The 23,769-nt window shown below is 37.0% G+C and overlaps 4 protein-coding genes and 1 long non-coding RNA gene across 6 annotated transcripts; 1 reads left to right on the top strand and 4 right to left on the bottom strand.

The window, feature by feature from the left end:
• Positions 1 to 1,321: 1,321 nt before the first annotated feature.
• Positions 1,322 to 2,011, bottom strand: LOC116197693. Its single transcript, XM_031527900.1, has one exon. It carries the CDS (start codon positions 1,913 to 1,915, stop codon positions 1,409 to 1,411), a length of 507 nt encoding a protein of 168 aa, XP_031383760.1. The 5' UTR covers positions 1,916 to 2,011; the 3' UTR covers positions 1,322 to 1,408.
• Positions 2,012 to 4,766: 2,755 nt separating this feature from the next.
• LOC116197690 lies at positions 4,767 to 7,843 on the top strand. Of its 2 annotated transcripts, XM_031527896.1 has the most exons (5): positions 4,767 to 5,672; positions 6,141 to 6,896; positions 7,007 to 7,086; positions 7,204 to 7,275; positions 7,362 to 7,843. In XM_031527896.1, exons 1-5 carry the CDS (start codon positions 5,349 to 5,351, stop codon positions 7,597 to 7,599), a joined length of 1,470 nt encoding a protein of 489 aa, XP_031383756.1. In that variant the 5' UTR covers positions 4,767 to 5,348; the 3' UTR covers positions 7,600 to 7,843. The 2 variants fall into 2 exon arrangements, with proteins under 2 accessions (XP_031383756.1, XP_031383757.1); XM_031527897.1 differs by lacking the exon at positions 7,204 to 7,275.
• A 709-nt stretch (positions 7,844 to 8,552) lies between these two features.
• On the bottom strand, positions 8,553 to 12,754 carry LOC116197691 (probable protein phosphatase 2C 27). Its single transcript, XM_031527898.1, has 4 exons — positions 12,153 to 12,754; positions 10,895 to 11,098; positions 10,164 to 10,375; positions 8,553 to 9,946 (listed from the first exon to the last, which is right to left on the bottom strand). The coding sequence occupies exons 1-4, from the start codon at positions 12,372 to 12,374 to the stop codon at positions 9,385 to 9,387; spliced, it is 1,200 nt and encodes a 399-aa protein (XP_031383758.1). The 5' UTR covers positions 12,375 to 12,754; the 3' UTR covers positions 8,553 to 9,384.
• A 2,175-nt stretch (positions 12,755 to 14,929) lies between these two features.
• On the bottom strand, positions 14,930 to 15,771 carry LOC116197697. Its single transcript, XR_004155086.1, has 2 exons — positions 15,401 to 15,771; positions 14,930 to 15,240 (listed from the first exon to the last, which is right to left on the bottom strand). It is a non-coding gene; the product is annotated as an uncharacterized LOC116197697 (long non-coding RNA).
• A 5,513-nt stretch (positions 15,772 to 21,284) lies between these two features.
• LOC116197695 lies at positions 21,285 to 23,088 on the bottom strand. The gene is made up of 3 exons (XM_031527902.1): positions 22,172 to 23,088; positions 21,990 to 22,039; positions 21,285 to 21,764 (listed from the first exon to the last, which is right to left on the bottom strand). The coding sequence occupies exons 1-3, from the start codon at positions 22,236 to 22,238 to the stop codon at positions 21,501 to 21,503; spliced, it is 381 nt and encodes a 126-aa protein (XP_031383762.1). The 5' UTR covers positions 22,239 to 23,088; the 3' UTR covers positions 21,285 to 21,500.
• Positions 23,089 to 23,769: the final 681 nt, after the last annotated feature.

The following is a 23,769-nucleotide window of genomic DNA, read 5'->3' as shown; positions in this document are numbered from 1 at the left end:
TATATTCTCCACGACATGTCTTTGGATTGTTGCAATGGTATATTTTCATCACATGAATATGGAACTCTCGTTCCGAATTTTTGCTTTTGACTAACAATTATTGTTTTCCAAGAAAATCAGAAAACTATCTTTTCACCAGAAAAATCCAATAACCTCCCAAATTCCCGGACTCAATAAAAACTAGCTCCCCCTTCGTCGGTGGCACAAGTCGCCTCCGAAAACCACGAGATTTTGAATTCGATCCTCGTCCATGGGACTTTCGTGCCCCTTATTTAGCTTTATTATTTCTATTCTCGTATTAGACCATAGGCCTCTCTCATAACCGAAAAAAATAAAAATAAAAACCAGCTCTCCTTCCCCATTTATCAATTTCTTCTCCGCCACAAAAGATTATCTGTCACCTAAACCCCGACCTCTTCCTTTCTCAAATTCCTCCTACGGCATTTTTGATTATGAGTCCACTGCCGACCACCGTCGCAGTCGCTATCATTGTCGCAGCCACCACAAAGGTGAGGACGAACTCTCCGCCCATCGTGGAACCCCATAAATATCTAATACTTTATTTTAACACTGCATTTAGACGTTGGATTATAATTATCTATATCGTAATTCATTCATTCGCTTATAAAAAGAGATAATTTTCATAAATTTAGTATGAAATATCCTTTTTTTTTAAAAAAGAAAGTGTTGTGAATTATTAATTCCACGTGGAGAAAATGAAAAGATTATATGTGGGTTTAAATGAGAGTTGTGCACCACCACTTATTAATTTTAGCTTTTAAGTAAAAATGAGTCCAAACTCGTATAAGCCTAATGAATTTTCAATTCAAAGTTTTAGTAATAGTAAATAGAAAAATAATAATAACAACGAGCACGAAACTTCCACTAACGCCATCAAATCATGACTCCTTATTAGTTTCAAGTCCGCGACATATATCACTGCACAATTCCCATACATATATCGCACTATTCATTCTTCAAGTCAGCCCAAAATAATATTGAACATTGCTAAATTTTTACCTCGAGAAATGCATCAAGAGGAAATTTAAAAGTTTTTAAGTAAAAAAGTCGACAGGAAGTAAAATTTTCATTCTAAATTGGCTTGTTATAAAATGATTATGATTTGAGAAGGCAAAAATCTTTCTTCAACACTACAAAGACATCCATACAGGTAATCGACAATTTAATGTATTAAGAATAAATTTTATTTACGAATGAGCCAACGCAAATTTCCATCTAAATTAATTTTAATTTGACGAAGCTTGGAATATGCAAATTTTGATCAAAATTATTCAGAACAGTAGAGGAAGCAATATACACAGTTGAGAAAATTAGATAATTAAAAATCTATGATTCATATTAGATAATTAAAAATCTTTGATTCATGCTCATCGAATTATTAAGCATTCTACAAGCATAAAGCCCTCGGATGCATGCCTGGTGGCGATTTCGGGGGTGGCGATTTTATTGGCATTGTTCTCGGCGGCGGTGAGGCGGGCAGCCTGGAGGAGAAGTTCCTCAAAGGTGGGACATCGTCATGACTGCAATCGTTCCCTTCATGGATCCCGCCATCATCAAAGTTTAATGAGTAGCTCGCCGCATCATAATGGAAATCCGCAGAGGAGTGCCTCCTTCGGTGCCTCGGGGGCCCGCCACCAAGGCGGGATGATATGAAATGCTTGGCCCTATCCTTGAAATGGTAATCCGGGGCAATGTGGTCTTGCCCTGCCCTCGAAGACCCCATCCCTGAGGTTGTCCGGACTAGCCTGGGGGTCGCATACTCAGGGGGCACGGATGGCTCATCATTGTGGGGCACGAAGCAGGACGGGAGCTTCAGGCTCGACTTCAGCTTCTGCTTCAAGGAGGGTGAGTGGATGTTATGGGGTTCCATGATAGATGAAGAGTTCGGGTTCATGTTCGTCGTGGCGGCCACAACAATAGTGACCTTAATGGTGGCCAGCGGAGCACTTGTAATGAAATGTCGTTCGAGGAATTTGAGAGAGGGAGAGGTGGGGGGTTTAGGTGACAGATAGAAATGTTTTGTGGCGGAGAAGGAATTTACAAATGGGGAGGAGGAGAAGTGGTTTTTATTGACTCCGTGAATTTGGGAGGTCATTGGATTTTTCTGGTGAAAAGATTTCTCCGATTTTCTTGAACAGCAATTATTAGGCAAAAAAACCAAAATTCGGAATAAGAGTCCCGCATTCGTGCAGTGAAAATATACTATTTGCAACAACCCAAAGCTCCGTCCCGTAGAAAATAAAATTCACGTTCTCGTGTCTATGTGGTAAAGTAGAAACTTCCAGTTTTCGACAAAACTGTAGAATTTTAATGGATAATCATAATTATTGATAAAAAATAAGATTGAGGATGTAGCGCAGTGACACATGCATCGCCTGATAACTAAGGATTACTAGTTCGATACTCTAGTGGAACTACTCGTGCAATTTAGGATTTATATTTCATTATACAGATTCATACGCCTCGGGAAAGTTGAAAATATACCATTTACAACGACCCTGAATAAAATAAATTGTCATGTAGAATTTAAAAACTTGTCATGTCTGTGATAAATCAGGTCTAGTCTCAACGTCTAACTTTGAGCATTTGCGGTTCATCTAAATGAAATATATCATCACATAAAAAAACTTGTAGATATATATTGGTTACTAAATTAGGACAGGCTTTTAGATTTTACATATTTCATAAATTGATAAGATTAATTTACCTCAGTTTGCAATATCTTTTACTATTGATTTAAAAATTTAAATAACTTACTTCGTTAAATAAACTATCATTTCAAAGTTGAATCTCGTTGGAGGAGATCCAACTGCGCCAGCAGCTATCTCCCTTTCAGCCGTCGTTAGTGACCACCACCCCTAAATTAGTCGATATCTCACAGCGATTGGGGAGGCGAGATGCCGACCGATCTAGCTAGGGTTTAGGTCATTACCTACAGGCACAACCAGCTCTCTCCATTTACCTATTTTCTTAAATAATAAGAAAAAAGATATTAGAAGAAACAACCTTCATTCAAGCACCTATAATTTGTTGCTTGTCGAAGAACTCAAAACAATATAAAACACATATTTATAGTCAAATAAAGAGAGATTGATATCTAAATTTAATAAAAAGAAAAAAATATATATGTAATTTGTAATAATATATACATAATTAGAATAGAAATATATGCATACATTATTATATGTTTTTTGTAATTTTTACCATTTACATAAGGTTTAAAATAAATAAAAGATATGTTGAATAGAAAAATTCCCTATAATTAAGTCCAATATGTTATTATTTACATAATTACAATGTGGCTTCACGAGGGGCCCATACATGATGACATGGCTTTGCGAGGTTTTAGTTTTGTGATGTGGTTTCCCGAGAGACTGGGAAAAGAGTTTGTCACTTTATATATATATATATAGATTTTGCAACACTTACTGAATTTTATAATGAAAGTACTAAACGTCTTGAGTCTGAAGTAAGATATTATGTACTACCGAAAATTTAAGATTAGGAGACAATGCTTGGATTTAGTCAACTGAAAATTTAGTCATTTCCAAGTACAAAATAATTACTCTTCTATACAAGAGTAAATGTTTTGAGCTTCGACAGTCGATTAAAAATTTCGTGATTGGTCCTAAGAATTTTCCAACACTTAAATATTTCAGTACTTGAAGTACTAATAAAATAAGTTGGTAAAAAAAGTACTGATAAAATACTTAAACAAATATAATACATGCGATGTTAATTTAGTATTTTTAAGCATTTAACGTTTAAAAAAAGTGCTAAATATTTGGAAGTTTCAATAAACATCTTAACTAAAATATTAGATATTCAAAAATTTCAGTAATTTAAGAAGGGGTATTTACCTAAAATAGTCCATAATTTGTCCGATTTGTCAAATTTATTATATGTTTTTTTTGTCAAATCTATCACATAGTTTACTTTTTGCATCAAATCTATCATGACGTTATCTTTTCCGTCGACATCTAACGGCCATGCTGACGTGGCGTCCACGTTGCAAGTGTGGTCAACTATCTCTCCACGTGCCACGTGAGCACGGCCGTTAGATGTCGACGGAAAAAATAATACCGGGATAGACTTGATGCAAAAAGTAAACCATGAGATAGATTTGACAAAAAAAAACATAGGATAAATTTGACAAAGCGGACAAACCATGAGTCATTTTAAGTAAAAACTCCATTTAAGAATAAGGTTTTGCGATTCCTTAGATTTGGATTTGCGACTACTTTATTTTGATTTTGAAAATTTTTAAAAAATTGGATTACTATAATTAAGCAACGGCTCCACCTCCTGAATCTGTAAACACATCTTGCAACCTCATATGGTTTGGTGGTAGCCGGCGACGACGGCCTCATGCCTCAAAACCGATCCCCATCTCTCTCGTTTTTACATTTTCTCCTCTTTTTTTTTTATTGTATTGAGTTTCAACACTTTTTTAGAGAGAGGGAAAAAAAAGAAAAAAAGAAAAAGAAAAAGGAAGATGGTCATCTCCACAGGCGACCGCAGGTCAACCAAAAAGTCGAATTGTGTTAAGTGACAAATTTCTTTCCACTGCATATGCAATAAGAGGCGGTTTACTTAAGAAACGCAAGGATTTAAATGCCAACGACGTCGTTTAAAGGTTCCAATACATGCAGATCTCCAACGGCTAGTTGTCCAAGTGACCGTTCAGAGAGTTCCTCCTGATTCAAACTTTCTGAAAGCAACCCCTTCGCCTTCTCTTTCAGACATACCCACCAAGGTCCTAGCAAATTAGACAAACACACAATAACACATCCTCAACTCAACCTCTACTACAAAAACAGTCCCGCGATAAACAAAAACCCGGTTCCACAGCTCGAAGAAACTCGCAGAAAAATTCGATCTTTGCCCGTCTTTTTGGAGCAGGCTGCAGAAATCTCACTTTATTTCTCAGCTCGTCTCTGATCTCAAGGCTGAGTTTCAAAGGTCCAGAAAGAAGTCGAAGAAAGTTTCTGTCTTTGCCGACATCGAGCTGGTGCTGCTCTCAGTTTATCCAGAAACGCTGCCAAGCATTTCCAGGAAAAACCCAGAGGGCGCTTTGTGGAACTCTGTAGGAAGCCTCATCTTTATTCAAGAATTCCTCCCCGAGATCTCCAGGATCAAGGGGCTTGCCGAAAAGTTCTGGTCGTCTTCTGAATAGAGATCAGAACTGCATTCACTCTCCCCTGAAAATTCTGCCCGGAGCTCCCCGAGTAGACCTGATTCGCAGCTCGCAGAACTTACGAGAATCTCCTAGATCGAAATAACCAATTTTATCCTGTCGAAATTTCTGTGCTGTTTCCAGATTGAAAATGGTCTACACATACACGCCCACATACTACTCCACGCTCCATGACTCAATCACCTCACTCTGCAAGAACATCCTGCCGTTCTCCTTCAAGAAGCGGAGGCTGCCCTCTGCCGAGCACAAGCTCTCAGAGATGCAGTCCGAGAACTTGAAGTGGCAGCAGGACTCTTTCCACCAGATGCTCAACTTGATGGGCCTGCATAAAGAAGGAATCTTGGGGGAGAATGAGGTCTCTACTTTCAGGACTCATCTCCTCGAGACACTCATCGCAGCACCAGTCCATCAGGAGCATCCCACCATTCTAAGAGACAAGCTGCTCTTCTTGCAGGTAATCTTTTAGTTCTTCATTTTAGTATCTTGAGGATTTCTGGTAGATTCCACGGCTTTAGACTAGATCAGAGCAATTAGGATTTGACCATGAATGGTTCGGTGGATTTCGGTCCTACCTTTAGTTTAAGTAATTGATATGATTAAATCCCTTTTGGTATGCTGAGGAATTGTTCGAAAAATATGGGCTAGTGCTGAAAGCATCTGAGAGACTAAACATCGACAAAGGGCATAAGAGTCGGAATCTGATCTGCTTGAGTGTGCTTAAGGACTAATATCATAGGATGAATGACATTTCTCTCGTTTGGATCGGTGCTCTTCTAGTAAACCATGCTGCTAGGGATGATGATATTAAGATGTCAGGAGACTGGCTGTACTATTTTGACACCTTTAGGATCGAAAATTGTCCTGTGCATATTCGAGAACAGCTCAGATCCTGAAGTATCTTAAGCGTTGCTGCTAATTTCAGGAGCTGTTGTATGCAAAGTGCATAACGATCGATGAGTACCACTCCTCGAAGAGGCCTCTACTGCAGAGACTTGCAGTCCAAGGAGCTGAGATTGAGGCACGAGACGTGATAGTGGGGCCCGGGAAGGATATGAAACAGGAGACCAGCAATAACCCATCGGATGAAGAATGGTCAGTGATTGACCTGAAGGACGAAAACTGCTTAATCAACAAAGAGAATTCTTCTCACTCAAAGAACAAATCCAAAGTGAAGCAGCACATCAAAGGAGCAGCCTCAGCTTTCGGGTTTGGGACCTTATCTCATAAAGCTGCTAAAGGAAAGCACGAAAAGTCCATCTTTGACACATTACCTCAGAACACAAACCTGGCCAATGAATTTGGACAGTTCCCAGAGAACCCATTTTGGGACAGCCACTTAAGGAAGCAAGAGAGCGAGACAAAGTCAATTCTCATGTCCGCCAGTTCACCAACACCACCTCCACAGCCATTACAGGAATCTGCAAACCCAAAGAGAAAGCCATTTCGGGCTCTTTTCACTGGAAATGATAGCGAGGAAAAAGCAAAGAAATCAGGGAAGAAGCACTGGGGTGGTCTGAAGTGGAAGAGGAATGATTCCGATGATGAGACTGCCCCTCTCTCGCTGAATGAGAGGTCGTGCAATGAAGGATATTCGTGTCTAGGTGAGGGGCCTGACACGAAGCTAATCAAGAGGAAGTTGCACTCTGATGGATCCCCTTCAGATTTCTTTATTGATAAGGTATGCATGCGAACAGAAAGTTACAACTTCCTCGTGTTGAATCCACGTTAGGGTGATTCTTGTTTGGAGGTTCGGTCTTGTTATTGATATTCTTGCTCTCACCTGCTTAGGTTCTGGGGGAGAAGATAAAGAAGGAGCTATCAAGGATTCAAACAGAACTCTGCTCCACAAACCCGAGTCTTAAGTTCTCGTAAGAACTCGGCCTTACTTTATGAACCATAAATTCGGTGCTTTTTTGCTTTTTCCCTCCTCAAGTATTATTTTGGGTACTTATGATGTTGTTCCATTTCGGAAATTCTGGCTATAGAAATGAACAGATTGAAGCTATCTCCACCAAGCTTCCTGTTGACAAGGCTGATCTGAAAAATTTCTTTCCCAAGTAGGAAGTTTCCTCCCTTTCCCTCTTGTTCAAACATACATGATTTGCTCTCTTCCCAAAATGACCTGAAAATATTTCCTGTACAGAACATGGTGCGATCAATACGGGGATCTAGTCCTAGATGTGGTGAAGAAAGAGTTCAAAGACCATGTCGGTGAAATGGAGAAGCTGCGGAATGCGGCAAGAGAGAGACAGAACAGCTCCACTTACTGGACAACGTTCGATGACGACGACGACGACGAGAATAGTCACCCAAACTTATTCCGGAACAGGCAGCAACAAACATTTGTACGAGAGGAGAATCCTTTCTTTCAGAGACAATGAGAGAAGATTGAACTGATGAAAGCTGACATCTTGATCGGCGCAATCATACGACTCCGTATGGAATAGAAGTTAATCGAGAACGTGGGAGTTTTAGTAGTGTACTGTTTTCAGTCTCACTCACAACTTCTTGTGAGAGAGATGTGGTAATGACTCTGGAATCAATGTCTTTAGTACCTTTGTTGTCTTTGCTGTTCTGTAGAGTATTGCAAGAAGTCTGAATGAAGAAGCCTGTTCTTCTACTCAAGCCAATGAGGGTCAACATTCTTCCATTTTCCTGATTTCATTCTCCGCTGAAACAGGAGAAGCATAGAACCATACTGGTTTGGTTTTGCCTATTTTCCAGCTGATATGAAAAAAAGAAAATGAAGTTCCATGAAAGACCCTTTGTCCCACGTCTTAGGCCGGATCGCGACAACCGAATTGAAAATCGGGAAAAAAAAAGAAGAAGATTTTTCTCAGAAAATTGAAGACCACATTGCTTTTCATACATAATTTAACCGACCATTTTACTTCCGTGTCGAAACTCACACGTCATTGTCTAGGCAATGCAGTGGCATCTAGAGAACGCCTGAATTATTTAGTTAGATCAACCACCAGAACAGAAGCATGCTTTTGACTTGCAGTTGTGAAGAAGATAATATGTCTTTTATTTTATTAGATAGATAATATTCACAGCTCTATAAATTCAAGCAACAGATGGGAAGTAAAGCATGTATAGCTAAAGTGAAGAAAGAGAACAGCAAACAAGATGCACAACCCTCCACCCCCAGATCCTCACCACCCACCACACCATCACGCCCCGCCCCCCGGCCCTCCACATCACGAGCCACCGCCACCTCATGGCCACCCTCCACCACCAGGTCCCCACGCGCCGCCTCCAGGTCCCCACGCCCCGCCTCCAGGTCCGCACGCACCGCCTCCAGGTCCGCCAGAGCCCCACAAACCACCTCCACCCCATCATCACCCCCACCCATAATGATTGAGAAGATCTTCCCTACAGCTGATGTTAATGCTATGAAACATTAGTCATCTGAGTAAGCGAGTTTCGCCTATCCTCTGCCATTATCAGGATGCTGCCCGCCTATCCTATGTCTACCATTGATCAGGGTGCTGCATCAACGGGTGTAGGCGAGAAAAGTTCCTTGTCTGGTGTGGTTTGCTAGTTTTGCTCTTTGTTCTAGTACTTGGTGTTGATGGGAAGAGAGAGTACTATCACAAATAAGCTGTATTATTCAGCTGTAATCAGTATGTGTTGTTGATGAATAATATGAGTGACTGCCATATATATACCAAGCACCCTTTTCTCCAATTTAGTTCACTGGCTGACATAAAGATCGAGCTTCCCACACACTGTTTAGTACCAAAGGTTCGGATGAAAAGGCAGATTATTGCAGGGAAAAGTGAAGAGATCACAGATGTAGGAAAATAATATGTACAGTTTCTTATTCCGTGAGCTAATACAGAACCAACTGTTCACACAATAACTTGAATGCCCTCAAATACAACACATCTGTATCCCTACGATCGTCGGAAGCTTCTTTTGGTTGCTTGATTATAGTGAAATATTCGAAAAAAGAAACAAAGAACTGGCATCGAACTTTCTGTGCCACAATCTCGATGCCAACCAAAAGAAACATCGACGGTCATAAGAATTGACAGACTATTTCCCGGATGAATCTATTGTACAAACACACAGGGATTGGGTGTAACTATTAATCTTATTATCATTATTGTTTACGAGAAACTGCTGACCTTTTCCAATGGGAGACTTAGAATTATGCTGTGCTAGCCATCCAGTAAACACTTGATACTCTGAAGCCCCTCAGCAGAGATACTCCTCCGGAACCTTGCCTTCTGCACCACCAGTTGTGGGGGCCGCTCGTGATGAAAGCTCACTATCACGACCGTCAGATTGTCCCTGGCCCCCCTCTTTATTGCCTCCTCCACGATTTGCTTGCAGCAAAGTTTAACATCGTTGTGTTCTTGGAGCCTCCTTCGGGCAAAATCCACGGCATTCTGGCTACTGAAAACGTCCCACATGCCATCACTTCCAATGATCAAGAACTCGTCCTCTTTCACCACAGTAGTCAAATTTAGCTCAGGCTCGGAGCTCAGGGGACCAAGTCCTTCACCCCTCCGCTTCATACCCTCAAGATGCCAGTCTCCCAGTGCCCGGGTGACCCCTAATTGACCATTTAAATAGTCGTCAACAATAAAACCACCCAGGGATTCAATTCTCGTCTTTTCCCTGGTGCAACATGGGCGATGATCTCTGGACATCTCTACAGCCACTCCCCGCCGAGAAAGTACAGCTCGGCAATCTCCGGCATTTGCCACCAACAAAGACCTAGCCAAAAGCATCCTTTCCATGAGATTTTGAAAGACCATATGTCACTTCATCTAAAAGCTGAACCTCACAAACATGACATAAAGCTAGCTGGCCCAGCAGTGGTGTGAACATGAAAGGGCTAAAGACATTCACTTTTCATGGGCTGAAGGGCATCTATGAATATATCTTAGAAAGACAAAAGTAAGGGAAAAAAATAGTGAAAGGCTTAAGCTACCTCCCAAATATCATTGCAGTCAGAGCAGTTGTCCCAGATGAAAGACCCGACTCGAGAGCACATGACTCAGCGAAGGCAGCATCAGTCTCTTTAAAGGACCTCACAACAACTTTCTCAAGTTCTAACGGGAAATCAGCATCTTCTACTATGATTCTAGGCAAATGGTCACGAACAAACTGCGCCGCAGCCTTTCCTCCATGCCCATCAAAGACCTGTGGCATGATCGAGTTTCCACATCACAACAAGATATATTGGACAAGAAGACAAATATGGTTTGATATCATAGCACATTTATAAGGAGATTTATTTAAAGGTATGATGTTCAAAGAACTGAGAAAGGTGGTAAATAATCAATGAAAGTAATTAAGGCAACAGCATATACTATCTGCAAACTAATTACTTACCAATTTTCTCTTCTTGAATAATGACAAAACGAAGAAGAAGAATATGTTACATTAGATTCATCCATATGTTTTATCAGCTCACATGGTTTATAAGGTGATGATGAAATATATCTTTCCCTCAGTTATTCCTCTAATTATTTAGGAGAAGGAACCAAAGAGAAAAGAAATTCCTCCCGGTACTGTAGAACCAAAATGATGAGTCCTAAATCCTTGATCAACACCAGAATGAAACTTTCTAATATGCAGTGGATTGAATTCGACAATAAATTGGGAAAAGAGAGATAAGTGAACTTGTGAGTCAAGGGCAGTCAGAGGCAAGTAACTTACACCAAAGAAAGACACCGCTTCACCATCAAGGAGTTTATTGCAGCCGAACCTTTCAGCCAAATCAACAATGCATATATGGGTGTCCTCCATATGAGGCCGATCGCCAATATCAGACCACTCCCCTGACCGAAGCTTCGGCACAAAGTTTGGTGCCGCAATCTGCTTTTTCTCAGATGCCATGCAGTCCTCACTTATGCTCTCAATCTGCAAAGACACAAAAGGAAAGCATGAGATATTTATGCAATGCAAGATCTTCCTCACATCCAAAACAAGGAAAAGTACAAAAGTTGATTTAAAATGTTCGAGCTCTACTTATGAGCAACCGCAGTATAGTACTTAGCAGTTGATGGTCAATAACATCACTCAATTCCAATGAAAGACTTCCATTCATGTGCAAAGCTTACTTCACACGGTTAGCCATAAGCTAAATATACATATATCAAGATCTGAAACCATAACCTGTGTTTAATACCCACGAGAAGATGTTTCCTAAGAGCTTAAAGTATACACGAATTACACATGTCAAACAGAAAGTATAATTGATCCAGTGAAGCAAAATCACAATGAACGTTCACCCGCATAAAGTCAAAGCCACGTTGAAGTGCAGCCAAATCCACCTTACTATAAAAGACATATCCTTGTTCTATAGACTAGGTCAGCTGCTGAAACAATCTATGCACATCAAATAGTGCCATCCCGCGGAAGTAACACGAAATGGGAAAAAATAGTTCGTCTATAATAAGTAAATGAGGATTACTTTAATATGGTTAGCTTACCAAAAAAGAAAAAGCAAAATTAGATTTGGTTTTATCCACAATCTCAGAGGGTTTCTTCATCAAGTCTCGTAATCAACTCACTCAAACAAAGTCTTTGAACTAATCAATAGACAATTTTGCAGACTCCTCCATATCCCATCAGACATCACTTCCTCTCACAAACTTTTCTCCCATTTCCCATTACTTCCCAAAGAGCCAAAAGGAAAGAAATCCTCAACCAATGATTAACATCAAAACATGGAAATTCCATGGCTCATGCTAGACAGAAATGAGTCCTTTGCAGAAACTGACGAACAATATACACAAAAACCATACACACACTGAATTCCCAGAATTGTTCATCAGCAAAGTTCTCCCATTTGCTTCCATCACTTTCACCATAAGCTAAGAGGAAGAGGGAGAAAATCCCATCACCCAGTAAAAGATAAAGGGTCTTCAAACAGCTGACAAGCAGGGAAAAAAAAAAAAACAAACAAACTTACCGGGAATGAGCTCCCAAGGGTGGACTCGTTGCTTGCAGCAACAGCAGAAGAGGACTGGCTACTGCTCTTATTCTTCTTATCGTCGTCTTCATCGCTGCCCCAATTCCCCATTTGGGAATCCAAGAACTCGCAATGCAAAGGCCAAGAAGGAGACTTGGGGGAGCTGCTGCCCTTCTTCTCAGGGTCAGGGCCCTCCATCTCCTCTGCATCCTGAACACACATCCTGCCCTCTATTCACTGGCAAAAAGGTTCGCCCTTTTCTGGTTCTCCGAGCTCCACAGCAAGTTGGGGCTGCCGAAAGAAACGCGGACAGGAAGAAAGCGGGTGAAGCGGGTGGGGGAAAGAAAGGGTCTTGAGGGAAGATTCTGGGAATATGAAATGGAGGGTGCTCTCTGTTGTATTCGTCTCTGTTTATTACAAGTCGGAGGAGGACAGAGAGAGAGAGAGAGAGAGGCAGCACAGCAGCAAGAAGTCTAGAGAGAGAGAAGAGAGAGAGAGAGAGAATGAGGGCCGTTAAATTCCAGATTTTTCTAAGTGGGGAAGGCGTGGCTGAATGAAATCGGCTGGATGGTTGGGGTTTTGCTGCTGGTGCTGCCCTTTCCACGTGATATATTTCTCTCCTTTTCTTTTTCCCTATCTTTTCAAACCTCTCGACCAGTTACCCAAGACATACATGAGCCTCCTTCCTGCAGGATGTCCTTTATGCGAATTCCGTGGCCTCGTCATGGTAGTTTGTAACCATGTATTGATGACTCAATTTCAATAATCTCTAGTTCTTTAAATTCTCCCATTTTTATTATTTTAATTTTAATAAAATCATATTATTTGGTTATTACATTAAAAAATTGTAAATAATAATTAAGAATTTTCTTATGACAATATAAAAAAATTTCTCCTTGACAATAAAGAAATTGAGAAGACATTTTTTGTTTAATGTTATTATATGTCAAGTGTTGGTTTTTTTGCTTTGTCATGTCAAGGGTTGGTGTTGGATATAAGTCGGCCGCTCAAATAAGGTGGTTGAATTGACGGTATTGCCACTATCATTTGAATACTAATGTGAAAGATCATTGATATATTGGCTGTACGTAATAATCATCACCTTTTTATATTAATGATGAAAAAAATGTGATCAGTTGGTTCCCCTACATTAGCAAATTTCCCTTAGGTCAACCAATAAATACTTTCAAGTAAAAGGTAAATTTCACATGATTACCCTCAATGATGGCCTACTATATTTATCGCATTTTGTATCGTAACTAATTTTCTTACTTAAGATTACCACGATGCTTCTGATATTGACCATTAACCTGCACCAAAGGGTTTGCTCTGCCTCTTTGCGCAGCCACCAAGCTAGCTTTAAATCAACTTGATGGATGTTTTTATCATAAGCCCCAAATTTATTGTTGATTGGATCAAGTCATTCAGTCACTCTTTATTTGTTTTCTGAATTCCGAGAATTCAGATGTCCTTGACTTCAATCAAGTTTGCTTATAATCCTTTATCAAAAAAATTTAAGGTGCAATCACTTTAAAAATAGTTGTATTAACTGGACAAGCAAATTACTTAAATTTATAGTAAAGTAGCTTGAATTACTTTAGAAGTGCTTATGATCCTTTATCCAATGGTTTTCATCCAAAATTCAAAGATATGGCTTCCAACCAGTATCTTTCCAATCAATAAGTGACAGATGCAGCATTTCGATCAAAGGGACGGAGTCCTTGAGAGGCGAATAGAAATCTAAAATTTTCGAACTAAGGAGCATATAGTATTAATTTCAAAAAATGAAATTAAAGAATAATATGTAAATCTCCTTAGAGCGTGAAAATTTTAGGAGAGATTGTTCCTTAAGTTTCTCGGTCCATCTCTGCGAACCAAAAAACGAAAATTTTCTGTACATTTATATATTACTGTATACAAAATTTTAAAAATTATTTTAGTTCTCTTATCAAAAAATGAAATAAAGTTATCTCGATATAATTTGCTCGGATATATATATATATATATATATATGTAATTGCCTAGATTTAGAACACTCTACCGTCAATGTAAACATACTTCGCGGGCTACAGTTCAGCTGCCTAAGCATATGATGTAGAAGATCATATATATAAACAATTCACATATTTAGAGTAAAATCAAGATAGGCATCACAGCAAACACGATTTTATGCTATTCAATTTATTATTAGAGTTTTATTAGTAGTGATTCGAGAGCTTTGGTTAGATGTGGAAGCTTTTTAATGAGTCCTAATAAATTATGTGTGGGTTTATTTCAATTGGTAGGTGATGAGTTCAACTTCATCTGACATAGACCGGACCAGATCATAAAAAATATATTGTAACATGTAAAAAAAATTAAAGCAAAAAAGAAAGAAAAAAGATTAGCCATTAACCTAAAAGGAAATCAAAGGTGGATGCAACTTAACAGTTTTTTCCTCTTCACATATGTAAAAATTGTAAGAAAAAAATAGTTGTATTCTGATCTTAGTTAGTTTGCCTTAGCATATGATATGATATTTCGAAAAAGTCTATTTCACGTGACTTAAACATGTAAAGTTGCATGCTAGAATATTTGGAGTTAGTGCACCCAAATTTTCCACGCGAATCTCTCTAAATCGCCAAATAAACAAAAAAAAAATATATTTGGTGGTGGAGATGAGGTTTCTTTTTGGGGACGTTTCCTTAATAAGAAATTATTTCATTAATGAAATCTCCAATGAATTGGATTTTCTTGTTATGACTATTCTTTACATGGAAATTCTAGGGTAATTGAACTGTAGTTGACATTTTCTTTATTATTAGATTCTAGCAGAGAAAATTACACTCGTACATGTGGCTTCATTTATAAAAGAATGATGATAATCCCATATTCATAATTTTGTTCCTTAAATTTTCACCGATATATAGATACTTCCTACGATGTGGGACCGTAACCGTAGATGGCCTTTTCTTCGGTCGACATCGGGCCTCTTCTCTTTTGCGCACCTCCGTCTTGCGGGTCGCAATGCCTGAACTCCTCCTTCACTTCCAGGGAATCCGACGCCTTTGCAGCTCCTCCCCTCGCCAAGATGCGGGCGGGGGCGCATCTGCAGTCAGATGATAAGTCTCAAATCAAAATGGCAACGAAGGGATGAGAAGTGGAGCTAAAATTTTGATTTTGACCATGTTATCGTTGTTGGAATTTTAATTGGATATTTAATTAATTAATGAATTAATCGAACATAGAACACAATCAACTCGACATACCGTGTATAATTAATCAAATGATGCCTTGTTTCAATAAATTAAGCTGCCCATGATAGGCGGACGCCGTGGTAACACTTGAGCAGAAAGCCATCGTCATCGTGGAGAGGGCAGGACGTGCAGAGGCATCAACTCGAGTTGACCATCGCGAGTCGTGGAGAGGGATAGGAACACAGGCAAGTAGGGAAGGGAAGTAGGTCAGCTTCGGGGGAGGGAAGACCATCCTCAAATGCGGTTTCACATCATCAAAAATATTTATAAAAAAATAAAAAAATAGTATGAGTATAAGATTGTCACTCAAGAAATGAAGCCACATATATGGATTGAATTTTTCTACTAAAATCTAATAAGGGAGAAATTGTCAACCATTATGATTATTTTTTATGTGCCAGCTATCCTAAAATCACCTTATAAAATACGCGTAGTCGAAATCTTAATAGGAAAGGAAAACGGTCCTAATTGATATTCTCAACTTTGTCCCTCTTCTTTATGAAATTTCGAGCAAAAAGACACGTTTTATGAGCGTTAACTTGTAATGGTGGGATTTGGTACTTCTATTATATTGATATAATAATTGTGTAAAATATGTGGGGAGGGAGCTGCCTTTGTTTTGGCATTTTGTTGGGTTGGGTCTTACTTAGAAGACATAAATCGGTTCAAATGGGAAGATGATTGTTTTGACAAAGACATGGTTGGATTTCTCTATTGCTCAACAGCAAATGTGATATTTCCACAAAAGGTGGAAATATCATTCATCGCTTTCACAAACCTTAGATCACTTTTAAGGATACTACAAGATATTAGTCTTGCTAGCAATTTGATATTTTTTTGCCATTTACAAGAGTAGTTTCTCTTCTGATTTTTTTCTTCCTCATTGGACCCAACTCAAGAAAATAAGAGGCTTGCTCAAAATTATTCGGTTATATATATATATATATATATATATATATATTCTCATAGCTAGAATATGATTATAAAAATTAATTAAATTATCATAAATAATTTATTTCACAACTTTATCTACTTTGACGGTTTATCTCTAGTGTGTATACACAATAATTTTTCAAATACAAGACCCAAATCTGTGCATATAAAAGTGCAAAGATGTATTAACTGAACAGTCTATTTAAATACAAAAGATTTTCTCTGTTATCTTTTCTTCTATTTTAGGGCTCAATTTCTCTGTTATCATTAAAAATAAAACAATACAAGGATAAATTCCTTGCTCAATCATTGCATATACACTAAGGTACATTAGTAAAACCGTGGACAAATATATACAAGTATATATATATATATATTCTATACATAGCAATATCGACTAGATATATATATATATATATATATAGATATTAACGAAAGTATAGCATAGTGACGAATGTCATCGTCTGATAATCAAGATGATCCAAGTTCGATACTCAATGGAACCACCCATACCTCTTTATTAGCTATTGGGATTTTTATTTACTGTATTAGACCCATGACCGTCCATTATAATCGAAAAAAATCTATTAAATCTATTGTATAATTTTACATTTTTACATATATATATTTTACAAATATATATTAAATATTAAATATATTATATATTAAATATTTCAAAAAGATTATATTAATTTAGAAGTTTTTTTGTGCAATTGGTACACTCAAACATTAAAATAAAAACTACAGCCCAATTAAAGAAATATTACATTACAAATAAATATCTATCTATATCTATATATATATAATTTAGTTGTTCTTAATATAATATAATATAATATAATATGATTGTTCTTAATTTAATCTTATAGGTCGATTTATAAAGTATTTAAATAATGATTGTTACTTATATAATTTGAATAAGTCAACAATATTATGGATAATATGCATCAATATAATGGCATAATAAGGGTTGGTCTACTCTCGAATTTTTCTTTTATTTTTTAAAAAATACGAATAAATTAATGTAAATATAGACATTACTTAACCATAAAGTAAATAGTAATAATAATTATAATATAATATAATAGTTCTTAAATCAATCTTATAGGAGGATTTATAAAGTATATAAATAGGTATTATTACTTATGGAACTTGAATAAGCCAACCAATTTTATAAATAAGGTGCATTAATATAATAGCATAATAATAGTCGGTCAATGAATACATAATGTTTTTTTAATAAGGATATTGATTGTTAAAATTTTCAGATGCTTTATATGATTGTATTAAATTAAAGTAGATTTAACTATGAAGCAAATAATATATGTTTCCAGTCACATATTGTGCATAATTTTATATATATATATATGACTAGCCCTTTCTTCTCTAATATTTCCAAACGTAGCCAACTTATAGAATATATAAAAGTGAAAGAGCGGAATTGTGGGTGTTTTATTTGGAAACTCTCAGCTCTTGATGAGATGTTATCGATTACTCAAATCATTCCATTTGATAATCTTCAACTTCACGTGAATTGACATTTCATTTTTAGTTAAATGAATTTATACTATATTTTATTAGTGTTATATTCAACAAATGTTACAAATGTATCTAAATTATTTGCACATAATAATATATAATAAATTATTTTTGAAAAATTAAAAGTTTCTTCAATAATAGGAAATATTCATTGAAATATGTGATATATTTGAAGTTCAATATACTAAATTCTCTATAAATACCCGAAAAATTCATTTTACCCATCGTTTTTCTAGTTCAATATGCTTTTTTCCTAAGTACTTATACATATTATAAGATAATGGTCTATTTATAAGCATATCGTTCGTTTTATATGTTTAGAGTGTGTTTTTGCTTATTGTGATCATGATTTTCTTAAGCGGTAGCCCTTTTTAAGTATATATATATATATATTATCTATATTAATTTGTAAATCGCATGTGTTAATTATCTATTTTGTAAAAAAGATGAAAAATTACTGTGCAACGCGCATGGATCAACTAGCATCAATTATTGTTGAATAATATATTTTGGGTTAGATAGATTCGACCTATTATTGTAAAAATATACTGTTTTCTCAATTTGGGTAAAAAAATTTGTTGTCTTGTTTTGGGCAGTCTTATATTATTTTATTTTTTGTCAGAGCTGGAGCATTTCATTTTTCTTTCTAATGTTAGTACAACTATTTATTCTTGTTCATCCGATTGTCAAAAAAATTATTGCATTCGTGATGAGTAGCAATTTTGATTAAAGTCAACAAAATGAAAATGTTCCTTTTTCAATGAGACCATAGGGCAAATATTATGAGAAAATTACGGCGAACATTAGCGGGATAATGAAGCCACACACTATCTATGTGAAGTGAATGACCAAGATCAGGGGTATTGTAATTATACTACAATGTGCACTCCTAGAGGGAGCGTGAGTGCTTGATTGGCAACCCAATTTGCGCAGCTATTATTGCATCCCCGACGAGTAGAAATTTTTATGACTCGAGATAAATTGACGGACATAAATCGGGAAAATTCAAACTTCTAGTCCTTTGGTGAACTATCTACTAATAGGAATTTCCCCACCAAACACAAACCAATACCATCATCATATGTTTAATTACTTTTAAGAAGATTCAAACCTTGGTGATTATTAGCCGTTCCTATGGTCAAAAGCCTAGAGGGTGTGGTCCCGCTTCAATTGAGTGAAAAAGGAATCTTGGACTGCAACATGATTCACAACTCGGAGGAAAGGTACAACTGGTGGATGCTGACATGGCACAATCTGGTCCGATGAAAGTTATGGGCCCCAATTACATCCTTGTCCCTCAGCTTTTCACAATTTTTATTTACTTCCCTAATATTACTAATTAATACATTAGTGGTCGTAGTAGTACCAATGGCTTCAAATTATGCCTAACACGCTTGGACCAATGGATGTGTCAAAAGTTGGACTAGGGACCTAGAAAAGTGAAGCAGCTAAGGCAGAATAAAATTTGGCAATACATTATTAAAGTCAACAAAATAAAAATGTTTCGTTTCCGCTGAGGTACCAATAACGTAGAAGGGACGATGAAATCCATACAATATCCCCGGGTGTTGTAATCAACTATGTGTGTGCCCTCTCAGAGAGAACGTGAATGCTTGATTGATAAGTCAATTTGTGCAATTATCATCCTCCCCGTTGTAATGCCGAGGGACAACTAGCCAATCTCAACATGCAACATTCCAAACATCCCTCAAAATATAATTTTCCCAGCCGAGAAGATGCTCAATCGAACCGAATTCAGAATATCGACAATAACTTCTGATTAGTCGACCTCCAAGATGATTTAGGATATCAAAGTTCCATGCTAGACCAAATCACCAGATCAACATTTTTTACCGGTCCGTGTTCAGTACGATGAAGATGAAAAGAAAAGAGAAGAAGAAGCGATTTCACTAATACCTTCATAATTTATATAGAATACACAGAATATGTTATCGCCGATCAAACTTTTTAAGGAGATACGATACTGAATAAACGTATCCTTTTTTCCTTCTTCAAAACAATGAAGCTCAACGGATAAAAGGGGGCTCATTAATCTCCGGGGAATTGAATGCTGCACAGCTTCCCCACTTATAAATTCGAATTGAGGAGTCCTAGGATATTTTAGATTTTAGGTTTAGGTGTGATTATTAAAGGTCGGCGTGGATTCCCTACAGAAATTATTTGCCGCCACAATGGACCCCAGTGTCACGATCATGTCTAATAATTTGGCCCACGTCAATGAGCCCAAGCCCAAATGAAGACAATTTAATGTTTATTATTGCATATTGCCACTTTTGTACTTGAACTGTAAGGACAAAAATATTAGGGAATAGAGACAGCCATGTAATTCGTGAAATATGTAAAGCAATAAGATAGTCATCAGAATTTGTTGAATCAATTGGATATATGTTTTTTGGCCCCCCAAAAAAATGAATATATGTTTTGTGTGGGAGATTCTATGGCAACGGTTTCGAAATGATTCTATCATTTGAAATCTCAATGAGATTTTTGATAGGTTTAAAAATTTGTGGCAGAAATGGAATTCGCATCTTGAGGTTTATTAAGCATAAGTTTCAACTATTACAGATGGGACTGTGGAGCGGTGCTGGTACGACATCGGGTGGTGCAATGTTTCTCAATTTTGGAAAACGACTCATCTAACTCAATTAATGACCAACCTAGCAAGCCTCTTGTCTTGAAGCATTCATCATGAACTAAATAATCTGAAAGGTATTTATTAACAATTTATAAACGAAAATTCTGAAGGTTCTAAGAGTAAACGGGACTAAGGAACGATTGCTTAGTAAAGGGATCGGATAATTTTTCATAAGAAATTAAATCATACCGTAACCCGATATAAGGCCAGCTCTATCTTTAGTACTGCTTTTCCTTGAAAATTGGCCACCATCACCTATATTACGATTCCACTTTTGTTCATCTCAGTATGAAAAGAAAGACCATCGTACGTAAGTCCGAGGAATGGCTAGTATTATCCAAAAATTGCTCCTCAAATGTCTGCCAACCCAATAATTTTCAACTTTGCCCAAAAGATTATTGATTAGTTCCAACTGAGCGCCAAAGAAAATTGTGTTGGAGAAAAGAACCTTCCCTATGTTTTCATGCTTCAACAATGTCATTGAGTTGGCCAAACAGAAAAAAAAAATGTCGATTGAGAATCATCCTGAGATTGTGAGGCAGAAGGAATTAATGCCGAACCATATTGAAATTTGGAAATTTGATTCATTCCGATCGCGTTACAGAACTGAACTTCTCTTCCCTGTGAATGAAATCGATTGCTTTGTTAGTGTTTCTTTCGAAGTCTCAGTTATTTCAAATATTCTTAAGCTAGAAAATACCCAGAACCAAAAAAAATTCTATATGCATCAAGAAAAACAATATGTATACGAAATCGTGATTGTTTTTTTGCCCCCTAAATTAGCACACAAGAATCGTATTACACTTGTTTCGATTCTCCAAAATGACGCAACTAATATAACTTCTGAAAAGTACAGAATAATTAACCAGCTAGAAATGTCAGAGAACAAAAATTTTGGCTTCAGGACTGCCCTAATGAGTGTAAACTACGCGAATGATCAGCTTTCAACATTTCCAACTATCCGAACCAGCTAGCTCTAATGTGTCAGATCTCAAAAGTCGATAGTAAGGTTGAACATGAGAAAACTGTAAGCTGATGTTCAAAAGATATATAACTAGTGCTTGTGATGCTTGGTCTGTGCCTTCTAGGTCCATAGTAATCTTCCTGGATGCTCGGTATCCAATCTTTCGATGATTTTCTGGACGGTCCCGAAGCTTTCTTCTTCATGGTACTGACCAAGCAGGCCTTGTCCCGACAAAGGGAAGCCTCTCCTCCATTATTGCCTTTCACTATAGGTGCAACCTCGACCTGCATATACATGTTAAATATGAGTTTCTATATGACAATAATTATATGTGTAGAATGACATTCACATGTTAAATATAAGTTTCGATATGACAATAAATATGTGTAAAATGATACATTCATAAGTATGTGATCGACCTGGTCTAAATAGATATCAGATGATACTTGTCTTTGTAAATGTGTCGTGCGTATAATAAATGTACAATTTCTGCATACAATCATACTCACATGGATATGATGATGAAGGAGTAATGTTGAACCTTTTCCCAACCGAATCCCTTCACAGAAGCATGAAAAAGCAACATTAATTCAGGAAAGTTCAGGACACTCTACGATATTGAAACTGGCTTTCTCTGCACATCGGGGCAGAGATGAGAGATCAATGGGTCCTCGGATTAAAGATTAATTACCTTGGGCGCAAGGAAGGGCGAGACATAGAAGCAGAAGTCCGACCAACGACAAACTCAAGTGCTTCATTTTTCGGATATGCAAGAATGGTTCGATAGAAAAATCACAGAAGGTTTCCTAGAGAGGAAGATGAAATGAAAATTTAAGCTGAGAAAGTTTGGGAAATCCGCTTTGATAGCTTAAAGCGTGGTTTTGATATGAAGTCAATTTTGCTTCTGCCGTGTGCTCCTATATATATGTATGCGTATATATGTATCTATCTGTGTATGTATACATCTTCGTGGCCTTTAATAAGGACTGCACTTCAGAAGGTCTCCAATATGAGAACATGCATGGGATTTAATCGGAATATTTAATTTGTTTGGTTCCTTTCTGTCCCTCTCTGAAGTGCATGAGAATATTGTTATTTTAATGGGAGCAAATTAGACCAATCATTTAGGTAGGCACACTAGAGAAACATAAATCTCATTTTATGGGTTTAAATTATATATGATCAAACTTGGGACTGTCTTTTTTTTTTTTGGTTAATACTATAACTAAATCAGCGTACTCATATATTGTAGAGTATCTAAATAGTTATCTTGACATATATTCATAATACAAAAAAAAAATGTTCAACTGGCTTCAAACTTCGTACATGGTACCTACCATATTTAGGTTGTCTATGTCTACTTGAAACATGATATACCATGTTGAAAGGTGCACCGGATGTAGGGTTTCTATCTGTTGCTTGATTTAAACAGATACGGGTTGCCTAACCTATGTAATGAAGCTCAAGAAATTATCCCTTCAAGAAAAACATCAAAAAAAAAAAAACTTTTATGTGGCATTTTAGAAATGAGATGAGGATTTTCTGCAACTTTTGTAAGTTATGCCTACTGAGACAAAACCTTTGGCTCTTCCATGAAAGCTAGCTAGTTGCCACAATGTCGGAAGAACAATTTTCTTTTTTAATAATTCTTTTTCGGTTGATACAATTTTTTATAAGCAAGAACTTTATTATTTTAATTTATATGTGCTTGTGTCCCGCCATTTAGGGAATTAATTTGTTGTTTAATTTCAAGGTCCTCGGGTCTTCAGTGTATGAATTTGTTAGGTGTTTTTTTTTTTCTTTTGCTAGTCGATAGATGATTGTATATTTGTAGCATTAACAGAACGTAAATCCCTATCCCACGTACACATAGGGATATGTCGATATAAGGATATAAACATCTTTGGATATAGCTATATAGGTTATTGTAAGTGTGAGATTTTAAAACATTACAACCGTCTCATTTAAAATGTTAAACTTAGCGTAATAACACATGCCCTCACTTAATAACTTTCCAGGTTGATACTCGATGTAATTACCCGTGTCTCTCTATTAACTGTTAGTATTTTTATTTTATGATACTATACCCATGAGCCTCCCTATGAAACCGAAAAATATTGTTAAACTTGTTAAATATCACGTAGAAGGGAAATCAACCATTCCGTGGATTTGTTCTTTTACATAATAATGAGACTATTTATAATATAATTTTAGATATCCCATTCTATGAGATGTGAGAGTATTATTTTTCATAATTTTATTTCACAAAAATATTTTAATATATTCTCA

Source organism: Punica granatum, chromosome 2 (assembly GCF_007655135.1).
Source record: "Punica granatum isolate Tunisia-2019 chromosome 2, ASM765513v2, whole genome shotgun sequence".
Lineage (NCBI taxonomy): Eukaryota > Viridiplantae > Streptophyta > Magnoliopsida > Myrtales > Lythraceae > Punica > Punica granatum.
The sequence above is the reverse complement of the archived record's forward strand: the minus strand, read 5'-3'. Positions and strand labels throughout refer to the sequence as shown.

Bases quoted from the DNA above. Each gene is read 5' to 3' on its own strand.
- LOC116197693 (XM_031527900.1), bottom strand. From the start codon at position 1,915: ATGAACCCGAACTCTTCATCTATCATGGAACCCCATAACATCCACTCA.
- LOC116197690 (XM_031527896.1), top strand. From the start codon at position 5,349: ATGGTCTACACATACACGCCCACATACTACTCCACGCTCCATGACTCA. The intron at 6,897-7,006 runs GTATGCATGCGA...TCACCTGCTTAG, and splicing joins CAGATTTCTTTATTGATAAG to GTTCTGGGGGAGAAGATAAA. The intron at 7,087-7,203 runs GTAAGAACTCGG...TTCTGGCTATAG, and splicing joins AACCCGAGTCTTAAGTTCTC to AAATGAACAGATTGAAGCTA.
- LOC116197691 (XM_031527898.1), bottom strand. From the start codon at position 12,374: ATGTGTGTTCAGGATGCAGAGGAGATGGAGGGCCCTGACCCTGAGAAG. The intron at 11,099-12,152 runs GTAAGTTTGTTT...GTGTCTTTGCAG, and splicing joins CCCTTGGGAGCTCATTCCCG to ATTGAGAGCATAAGTGAGGA. The intron at 10,376-10,894 runs GTAAGTTACTTG...ATCATGCCACAG, and splicing joins AAGCGGTGTCTTTCTTTGGT to GTCTTTGATGGGCATGGAGG.
- LOC116197695 (XM_031527902.1), bottom strand. From the start codon at position 22,238: ATGAAGCACTTGAGTTTGTCGTTGGTCGGACTTCTGCTTCTATGTCTC. The intron at 22,040-22,171 runs GTAATTAATCTT...GCTTCTGTGAAG, and splicing joins CGCCCTTCCTTGCGCCCAAG to GGATTCGGTTGGGAAAAGGT. The intron at 21,765-21,989 runs GTGAGTATGATT...ATGTATATGCAG, and splicing joins TCCTTCATCATCATATCCAT to GTCGAGGTTGCACCTATAGT.